Source organism: Palaemon carinicauda, chromosome 9 (genome assembly GCF_036898095.1).
Source record: "Palaemon carinicauda isolate YSFRI2023 chromosome 9, ASM3689809v2, whole genome shotgun sequence".
Taxonomy (NCBI): Eukaryota; Metazoa; Arthropoda; class Malacostraca; order Decapoda; family Palaemonidae; genus Palaemon; species Palaemon carinicauda.
This window is the reverse complement of record NC_090733.1, coordinates 79,181,492-79,192,707: the sequence shown is the minus strand read 5'-3', so window position 1 is coordinate 79,192,707 and position 11,216 is coordinate 79,181,492. Positions and strand designations below refer to the sequence as shown.

Sequence of the window (11,216 nt, the reverse complement as noted above, 5' to 3'; positions counted from 1 at the left end):
AAAAAATTAAATAGTTCTTATAGAACATAAGTAAAAATAAAACTATAGCATGACGGAAATTTGCCGTTCGAGTGGATCTTTGTAATAGCCACTAGCACAAGAAGTGTGTCTGTATATTCTAACACCACTGAAAAAAAAATGCAAAGGCTCTGTCCTGAGTGTTTAGATGGAGCTAAAATTCCAATGAAAAAATAGGATGTCAATACGAAAACCTCTAAAATGGAGGAAGCGCTACAGATGAGGAATAGTAGCCTACAATAGGAGAACATGTAGCAAGAATTGCCGAATTGAAATACAACATTGGGAATGTTGCTGTTAACTCAGCGAATTCTACTCAGACTACTGACCCAAAAACAAATAACCTTACTGACAAAGTTGGTAGCTTATAATTGTTAGCATTCCAAACACTGATAGCTTCTAAACAAAACAAAAATGATATATGCTGAGAAAGGTAAGGAAAAAATCTATTATTATTATTATCATTACTTGCTAATACCGAACCCCACTTGGAAAAGCAAGATGCCAGAAGCCCATGGGCTCCAACAGGAAAAATAGCCTAATGAGGAAAGGAAACAGGGAAAATTAAATATTTCAAAAACAGTAACAAAATTAAAATAAATATTTCCTATATAATCTATAAAAAAAACTTTAACAAAACAATAAGAAGAGAAATAAGATGGAATAGTGTGCCCAAGTGTACCCTCAAGCAAGAGAACTCAAACCCAAGACATTGTAAAACCATGGTACAGAGGCTATGGCACTACCCAAGACTAGAGAACAATGGTTTGATTTTGGAGTGTCCTTCTCCTAGAAGAGCTGCTCACCACAGCTAAAGAGTCTCTTCTATACTTACCAAGAGGAAAGAGGCCACTAAGCAATTACATTACAATTATTAACCCCTTGGATGAAAAAGAATTTTTAGTAATCTAAATGTTGTCACGTGTATGAGGACAAGGGAGCATGTGTAAAGAATAGGCCAGACTATTCGGTGTATGTGTAGGCAAAGGGAAAATGAACCGTAACCAGAGAGAAGGACCCAATGCAATACTGCCTGGCCAGCCAAAGGACCCAATAACTCACTGGTGGAAAATAATCAAATCAGCGCAAGCATAAGCTAATTTCGCCAACAGGAAAAATAATAAGGTTAAAAAACATCTCGAAGATATAACCTACAAATTCTTAATACGAAATCAACTGCAAATGGAAACGTAAATTTCATTAAGACTGAAGCTGGAGATACACTGAAAAAAAGTGCGAAAGCTCCCGTGTTTTTTTAGATATACAACAATATATAAGTGTGGATTCCTAATATCCAAGATTCTTTGACACTGCATGGTGTTTACTTCAAGTTACTTATAATAATAATAATAATAATAATAATAATAATAATAATAATAATAATAATAATAATAATGACCATACTTCAATCACGGATATCATAATCAACTTTGAAAAAGTAACCTACTTCAAAAGAAAATCTGTCTCTCGTTCACTGGAACAAATTGACGAAACAACAGAAGTAATCAAAATGCCCTTGCCCCTATAATATCTGTGAGATTCAATTTATACTACTTTATAGTTTTTAAATAGATGTAGAAAAATGCGAGTGTCTTCATTGTAGCTTACATCTTATTGAAGTCTACTATATAAGCAATTCAAATATTTTATGTTTTAATTCCTGCAAATATATTTTGAATAGAGTACCAAACTACCATTAAACAACCGGTAGTTCTCTGAAACTGCCATCACCCCGAAAGGTCATTAGTTTGAGAAAGCAGGTGAGAAGTTGGTTTTGACCAAATTGACAGATGATTTTTTCAGTGTATCTTTTTCAGTTGAGTAGCACGCATACACTGCGTGGGAAAGGTACGGTGCAGATAGTTCGTTTACTATGCGATCTATTTTTTCATTGTATTTGTGTTTTAGTAGATACTCGTGCTTGTATTTTACATTTGAATGAAGGCTATCACATATTAGTGGGAGTATAGAAAGTGTCTTCATGGGCTCTTTGTCACAGTTACATTAGCACTTAGTTCGATGAAGTGCTACCATTGAATTGATATCGCTATATGAAATCTGTTTAGTTAATGTCAGTTCTTTTCAATTGTGAATATATATTCGAAAGGTTTGTGTAACACTGTTTTTTTTTCTTTTTTTTGTAACATCCTGAGTTTCTTCTTTTTATTATCTAAGAACTCAAAAAGGATGGGTTTGGTCTCTGAACTACATTTGAAAGAACTAAATGATCCGTTGCAGGTCCGGAAGATTATGACAAGTGCATCGGACTGATAATTCAATTGTGGATTCTATCCCAATCCTTTTTTGGGTACTTACTTACTTTTACGGGTTTATTTCTCGCCCTCCATCAGACAACAAAGTCTGTTCAGGCGGGCCTTGGTGTGTGAAAATTTCTTCCCAGTTTATATTTTGTTCTGTATCTTATCTGTTATTTCGCTAGCATTTATATTCAGGCTTAATAGTTTTTCAGGTCACTATAACACTTTCTAAAAAGATAAGTCTTCAGGTTTTTCTTGAAAACTGCCACATTTTTGCTATTCTTGACATCAAGTGGAAGGTCGTTGAAGTCTCGGTGCAGCATAACTAAACGTTCTTCCTCCTATTGCATGATTCACACTGATTTCGAATAGTCTGTGGGTCATCGGCATGTCTCTTATAGCAACGCTGATAGCTTGAGGGTAGGGGACCAAGCAATCACGAAGATATTTAGGCTTATCACTTGTAAGTGATTTGTGAGTCAACAAGCAAATCTTAAATTCAATTCTAGCCTTCACAGGTAACCAATGTAGATCGATCATTGCAGGAGTTATTCTCTTCCGTAGTTTAATGCCTTTTATCAGTCTAGCCGCCCGGTTTTGCACATTTTTTAGCTTTCTTAGTAGTGTATTGGGCACTCTATAGTATAACGAATTGCAATAATCAAGCCTTGATATTACGTGACTCGTCACTAAAATTTTTGTACTGCCCTCTGTTAAATATTTTCTAATAAATGCTTTGTTTCTCAGGTGATAATTACACACTTTCACTGGGTTCACTATTTGGTCCCTCATTGACAAATTACAGTATCAGTACACCCAAATTTTTCACAACGGGCACAATCTCATCATCAGCGTCATCAATTTTTATACTTTGAATTAACTGGTAATTCTTCAAAGCTTCCTTTGTGCCAAAAAACATACATTGTTTTATCATTTAATTTAAGCGTTTTCCTCTGCATCCATGTGTTTATTTCAGTCATTATCTCATCAATTTTCTTCTTTGTATCTTGTGTTGTTGAAATTGGAAGGTAGAACTGTGTATCATCTGCATACAGTTTAAAGCCCACTTTTTGTGTTTTCAAGATGTGTGATAGCTCGATAGTATATATGTTGAACAAGATAGGGCCTAGAACACTACCCTGTGGTACACCTTTCATAAAAATTCTCTCACTGGATCGGTTTCCAGAAACTTCTACAATAGTCTTCCTATTCATTAAGTAACTTTGCAAAAATTCAAGGGCTTCCTCATTCACTCAAATAGACTTTGTCAAGTAAGTACTCGCGCACAACAATATCAAATGCAGCATTAAGATCTAACATAATAAAAATTCCACACTTTCCCTCATCAAGAAGACTTATCACATCATTCATTATTGAGCATAAGGTATTTTCTGTAGAGTGATTAGCTCTGTAGGTCGATTGATTTTCCGGGAATACCTCTTAACTCATCGATATGCACCCATAATTGCTCGCTTATTATTTTTTCAATAAGCTTCGACATGTAGGATAAATTTGAAATGGGCTTATATGAATTTAGCTCGTTTACATTACCTTTTCCCTTGTATATTGGTTTGATCAACGCAGTTTTTTCACAGCTAGGAAAACAGGATTGTGATATACATACATATACCAAAGGCACTTCCCCCAATTTTGGGGGTAGCCGACAACAACAAGAAACAAAACAAAAAAGGGGACTTCTACTCTCTACGTTCCTCCAGCCTAACCAGGAACTCAGCCGAGTTCAGCTGGTACTGCTAGGGTGCCACAGCCCAACCTCCCACATTTCCACCACAGATGAAGCTTCATACTGCTGAGTCCCCTACTGCTGCTACCTCTGCGGTCATCTAAGGCACCGGAGGAAGCAGCAGGGCCTACCGGAACTGCGTCACAATCGCTCGCCATTCATTCCTATTTCTCGCACGCTCTCTTGCCTCTCTCACATCTATCCTCCTATCACCCAGAGCTTTCTTCACACCATCCATCCACCCAAACCTTGGCCTTCCTTTTGTACTTCTCCCATCAACTCTTGCATTCATCACCTTCTTTAGCAGACAGCCATTTTCCATTCTCTCAACATGGCCAAACCACCTCAACACATTCATATCCACTCTAGCCGCTAACTCATTTCTTACACCCGTTCTCACCCTCACCACTTCGTTCCTAACCCTATCTACTCGAGATACACCAGCCATACTCCTCAGACACTTCATCTCAAACACATTCAATTTCTGTCTCTCCATCACTTTCATTCCCCACAACTCCGATCCATACATCACAGTTGGTAAAATCACTTTCTCATACAGAACTCTTTACATTCATGTCCAACCCTCTATTTTTTACTACTCCCTTAACTGACCCCAACACTTTGCAACCTTCATTCACTCTCTGACGTACATCTGCTTCCACTCCACCATTTGCTGCAACAACAGACCCCAAGTACTTAAACTGATCCACCTCCTCAAGTAACTCTCCATTCAACATGACATTCAACCTTGCACCACCTTCCCTTCTCGTACATCTCATAACCTTACTCTTACCCACATTAACTCTCAACTTCCTTCTCTCACACACCCTTCCAAATTCTGTCACTAGTCGGTCAAGCTTCTCTTCTGTGTCTGCTACCAGTACAGTATCATCCGCAAACAACAACTGATTTACCTCCCATTCATGATCATTCTCGCCTACCAGTTTTAATCTTCGTCCAAGCACTCGAGCATTCACCTCTCTCACCACTCCACCAACATACAAGTTAAACAACCACGGCGACATCACACATCCCTGTCTCAGCCCCACTCTCACCGGAAACCAATCGCTCACTTCATTTCCTATTCTAACACATGCTTTACTACCTTTGTAGAAACTTTTCACTGCTTGCAACAACCTTCCACCAACTCCATATAACCTCATCACATTCCACATTGCTTCCCTATCAACTCTATCATATGCTTTCTCCAGATCCATAAACGCAACATACACCTCCTTACCTTTTGCTAAATATTTCTCGCATATCTGCCTAACTGTAAAAATCTGATTCATACAACCCCTACCTCTTCTAAAACCACCCTGTACTTCCAAGATTGCATTCTCTGTTTTATCCTTAATCCTATTAATCAGTACTCTACCATACACTTTTCAACTACACTCAACAAACTAATACCTCTTGAATTACAACACTCATGCACATCTCCCTTACCCTTATATAGTGGTACAATACATGCACAAACCCAATCTACTGGTACCAATGACAACACAAAACACACATTAAACAATCTCACCAACCATTCAAGTACAGTCACACCCCCTTCCTTCAACATCTCAGCTTTCACACCATCCATACCAGATGCTTTTCCTACTCTCGTTTCATCTAGTGCTCTCCTCACTTCCTCTATTGTAATCTCTCTCTCATTCTCATCTCCCATCACTGGCACCTCAACACCTGGAACAGCAATTATATCTGCCTCCCTATCATCCTCAACATTCAGCAAACTTTCAAAATATTCCGCCCACCTTTTCCTTGCCTCCTCTCCTTTTAACAACCTTCCATTTCCATCTTTCACTCTTCAATTCTTGCGCCGGCCTTCCTTACTCTCTTCACTTCTTTCCAAAACTACTTCTTATTCTCTTCATATGACTGACCCAGTCCCTGGCCCCACCTCAGGTCAGCTGCCCTCTTTGCCTCACGTACCTTGCGCTTTACTTCCACCTTTTGCTCTCTATATTTTTCATACTTCTCTATACTATTACTCTGCAGCCATTCTTCAAAAGCCCTCTCTTTCTCTTCCACTTTTACCTTCACTCCTTCATTCCACCATTCACTGCCCTTCCTCATGCTGCCTCCAACAACCTTCTTGCCACATACATCACTTGCAATCCCAACAAAATTTTCTTTTGCTAACTTCCACTCCTCCTCTAAATTACCAGTTTCTCTTACTCTCACCTCGTCATATGCCATTTTCAACCTTTCCTGATATTTACTTTTTACCCCCGGTTTTATTAGCTCTTCAACCCTCACTAGCTCCCTTTTACATCCACCTACTCTATTCCCCCACTCTTTTGCTACAACCAATTTTCCTTCCACCAAAAAATGATCAGACATACCGTTAGCCATACCCCTAAACACGTGCACGTCTTTCAATCTTCCAAACATTCTTTTAGTTATCAACACATAATCCATTAATGCCCTTTCTACTACTATTCCATTTGCCACTCTTACCCATGTATACTTATTTTTATCTTTCTTTTTAAAAAAGCTAGCACTTATTACCATCTCTTGTTCAACACACATATCTACCAATCTCTCACCACTCTCATTGTGATATACTTAGGTTAATTATGTTCAGGTAAATATTATATAAAACTTGCTTGTTTTGAGCTTCACTTATTGAACTGTTTGGGAAAGGGTAGTTTCCACAATATGTATTCATCATCTCTCTCATAGCCTTTAACAAGTCGCACATATTTATTTCCTTAAATTTTATTAACTTCTTATCCTCCTTCACTGGCATAACTGACTGTCCTTCCGAGTGATTTTGGGGGAAACCTCTATAAATTTCTTCAATTTTTTCATTGAAGAATATAGCAAGTTTCTCTGCACAAATATCATCAGGCAAGACGTGCTTTTTTCTTTAATTCCATCCAATCATCAATGTTTTTGTGAAAGTCCCTTATGTTATTAGTTTTTTTTTTGCTTTCGCCATTGTAGATTTTTCTTTTTGTTTTTTCTAACAGGATGTTAGTAATTTCTGGCCTTATTATATAGATTTCTGGCTTGTGAGGATTTGGCTCTTTTCCATCTACCTTCCATCTTACGTCTGTCTTTTTGCCTTTAGTAGCTCACTATTATACCATCTAACATTTTCGCGTACAACTATTCATTTGCTCTTTATGGGACACATGGTATCATACATTTTTCCAAAATTGTCATTATATTTCTTGGTATAACACCCAACACCTTCTCTATAGACCGTATGTTCACATTGTGCGTTCTCACAAGACATTTGCGCTACACTAGCTTCAATAAAATTCTCAGCATCAAAATTTTCCTGTTCCCTATATGTGATCCATTTTTTCAAGACTCTGATGCAATTTATGTTAACATCAATATTTACCAGATTTTTTAACTATAGAGTATCTGGTAAGAATATAGAAATACACTTAATGGGTATCATAATAAGTTTTGATTTATCAAAAATCCATAGTCTGATGGGTTACCCCTTGCTTGTGTCGCGTGTTCTAGTTACATTAAGTGTAGTGTAAAATCTCCGATTAATATGCGTCCCAAACTTTTCTCCAAGTTTCATGACTCCTTTTATAGCTATGAATAGTCGCAAGGCGATTATCTTGGAACAGATAATGGACATACACTACTTAAAAGGTACCTGAAGGTCTGCCTTTCTGGTCCCATACTGCAAGGAAACCTTACGCTCTACCGGACCTTCAGTCATTTTATCGTATTTTCCAAGGCATTCAGCATTTCACACAGCTCATTGCCCGTTTAATGCCAAATTCACATTACCGAAGCCCTAGAAAAGTCTTCAGCTTCTTCTTGAAAGCCTTAATATCTAAAGTCTTTCAAATGTCTAGTGAGACCTTATTATATAGTCTTGGGGCTGCATATTTGAAAGATCTAGAACCTACAGTAGACATATCTTGGTCTTGGTCGCAATAATTTGAAACCATCTGTAAATATTCACGCGTCAACTCTGTTGGCTGCTAAACATGTATCAATTCTTAGGTATTTTTGACTTCGGGGTCTGATAATTTAATGGGTTATTGTGCATATTTTTAACTCTTGCTCTTGCTTTATTAAGCATCCAGTGTAAATCAATTAATATAGGAGTGATCCTTTCTCGAGGTGGGACATATAGGGCTATCAATCAGTCTTGTTCCTATTTTTATCATGATTTGTAATTTTGGATTTTGTAATGCATAGAACGGGGATTGTGGAAATGGATTGGACTGGATTGGTAATAGAAAATAAGCTGAACTAGAGTATGTTAATGACTCTATGCTTGTTAGCAGAACACCACAGGACTATCAAAGCTTGCTTACCAGAATCCATGAAATCTCACAGGGAGTTGGGCTCAAGATAAATAGAATAAAGACAGATGATGAGAATGGAATATGCAATGGAAGATGAAATATCATTACAAGGAGAAAGGGTTAATGAGGTGGAATAATTTAAATATTTAGGATCTAATATAGGATCCTCAGAATCGGAGTTTCCTGTAAGATTAAGAAAGAAAATTAGACAATGGCTAGGTTAAGTAAAATTTGGAGATCAAATCGCCTGAGATTACATATAGGAAACAGGCTTTATATCAGATTAATAAGATCGGTGGTACTGTATGGACTTGAGTCGTCGTATGACAGTGAAAGTATGATAGATCCATCAGATTTTGTAGATTTGAGAACAAAGACCTCTAAAAAAACATGGCAGGACAAGATTAGAAACAAAACTAGAGATTACTTTTGTGTCATATGTAGATGAGATCATGGTGAGGGGTAGATGGAGATAGTTTGGGCATGCCCTTCGCACTCCTCAAAAGATTAGTTCACCAAACTTTGAACTGGGCTCCACAAGGCACTAGAATAGTTGGAAGACCCAGGCCTACATGACTGAGGACTGAAAAGTGAAGTAGATGAGTGTTGAAGTATTCATTTGAAAGCTCAAAATAGACTATTGACGAGATCTAACAAAGGCCCTTTGCGGCTGTAGGCGTAGGAGATGTTAAATTTCTTAAATTGCACTTTTGGTAGACTGTGGTAGATGGAGTTAAAGTAGTCATCCCTGGTAATAACTCAGTTAATCACTAGTTTCTGTACAGAATGCTCATGTTTTAAAGTTTATATCTAGCGGTTTTTACTGCTTTACATTATTCATTCTGGCATTAAAACATTAGTTACAACCAAGAGATACTCCTATATCACTAACTTTACCAGATATTAGGACAGATATTTGTTTATTTGCCTATTTGCTTGCCGCATAAGTTTCTTTGGCCGTTCATTTCAACCACCATAATCTGTTTTATTTTATTTTAATTTGTTTGTCATCCATTCCCTAATACTGGCAAGAATTTGGTTTAGTTATAACAAAGGGTAAAACACCGCAGATACTTAGTGTTGGAATCTATATTGAGAACCATTCATGCTACATTGGACGAAGTTATGTTAATCATAATCCAGGCATGAGCAGGATAGATGAAATGCATAAGGAATAATTTATAAACAAAATCAGCGCAACATTTTTTATCATGAGCATCCGCTAGTGTCTAGACAAAAAGGCTGTGAGTCTGAGCTGATTGAGGACGATGCAGATACAAAGCCGTTCCTTGCAAGCATTTGGCTGGTTTGCTATTTTAAATCTGCATGGTTTTACAATGCTATGTGCTATATAGATGGAGGTTATATTAGCCGATTATCTAGCAGATGAACCCGATGTTAAGGGATCAGAAGAATTAATCGTGAGGAATAGATACAGAAAAGAGTAAAATTTCAATCTGAGACTTCTCTATACCGTACATATCGTAAGTTTGCTAAGATTTAAATTTCCGAGGAGTGAAGGAAACCAGATTTCAAAGTTTCAAAGCAATGTCTAGGTTCTATGCATGTATTCTCCCTATAGTTTTCTTAAATATATCTTATACCACCACGTCTGCCATTTTAGTTATCAGCTGCTATTTTGGCATGCATCCATAAACCTAATATAACCATGTTTACTTGCTAGAAATTACCCTTGAGTCTTGTTAACCTTGGGCACGCTTGCATTTTGTATGTAATGTGAAAACATCATCAAATGGAATAAATGCTGTTCTCTGCAGCTTTAAAAGCTACATATGGAGTCATTTTAACATCGATAATCTTAAGGATTTTGATATGGTAAATTTAGTTCAATAGGCCTTAGTTGTCCTCATCTATCGGAAATATTTGGCCTTCAAAATTATGTACATTGTAGGTTTTCCAAAGTAAGATAATGTTCATGAACACTTCTTTCAGATTCAACATAATGGGGAGAAAAGACTTCTTAGAATTAGTTCAAGATGTGGCGAATAGCATCCAGAGGGATCCTATGAAACTTTTATTTGCCAAAAACAGCGTTAATGGTGCAAAGACTTTCCAGGAATTGTTTACATTCATATGGAACTTGGAAGAAGCTCATCAGCATCTTTCCGTAGACTTGGTTTTATCAACTAAGTGTGATAAAACGGCTAATGAAAACAGGCAAATTGGGAATGATCATTACAAAAAGAGAGATTTACAAACTGCCTGTTGGCATTACAATTTGGCAATCATAAATGCTCCTCACCCTTTTATTAAAAAGCCTGGAATGGAAACGATGGGGGCCTATGGTATTGCTTGTGAAGGCGCTGGTGAAGGAAATTATAGATCCCTGGCTGTTGGTTTTTCCAATAGATCTGCTGTGCTGTACGAGTTTAAAATGTATAAGGAATGCATTCAAGATATCGATTTGGCTTTTATGCATGGTTTCCCAAAAGAGTTAAGTGCTAAGCTTATTGAAAGGAAAGAAAAATGTTTAGCATTTTTAAAGGAAAAGGCAGCTGGAAGTGTAAAGCCTTATCTTAAGAGAGCATCTGCCGATGACTTACCAGCTCATTTATTATCAACAACTACTAAAGATCCTTCATCAAAAAATCGTTTTGAGATATCAAAAAAAATTAAGCTTATAGAAATTCCTGGTCGAGGAAAGTCTTTCATTACTACGGAATACATAAAACCAGGTTGGTGCTAAACAGAATTTTTGTTAGATATTTTTCTTGAAGGTGGAAAATTTTTAAAGATATTTCTATTTCCTATGTAACAGTAGACTATGTAACTTTAGATCTCTACTTTTCTGTTACAGGGGAACTCATAGGGATTGAGGAAGCCTATAGCCTTGAAGTAGACCACGATAAGCGTCACCTGTACTGTTATTACTGTTTA

At 37.1% G+C, this 11,216-nt stretch overlaps 1 protein-coding gene across 2 annotated transcripts in view; it reads left to right on the top strand.

The window, feature by feature from the left end:
- Positions 1–1,778: 1,778 nt before the first annotated feature.
- LOC137647020 (SET and MYND domain-containing protein 4-like) overlaps positions 1,779–11,216 on the top strand; it is an 11,621-nt gene continuing 2,183 nt past the window's right edge. The window contains exons 1-3 of one of the 2 annotated variants that reach the window (XM_068380127.1): positions 1,779–1,866; positions 10,272–11,014; positions 11,137–11,216. The exon at positions 11,137–11,216 is cut by the window's right edge and continues 42 nt beyond it. In XM_068380127.1, the coding sequence (XP_068236228.1) occupies positions 10,282–11,014; positions 11,137–11,216 (813 nt within the window). In that variant the 5' untranslated portion in view covers positions 1,779–1,866; positions 10,272–10,281. Of the gene's footprint in view, positions 1,867–2,072; positions 2,126–10,271; positions 11,015–11,136 lie in introns of those variants that run through there. The other variant, XM_068380126.1, reaches the window with a different exon arrangement.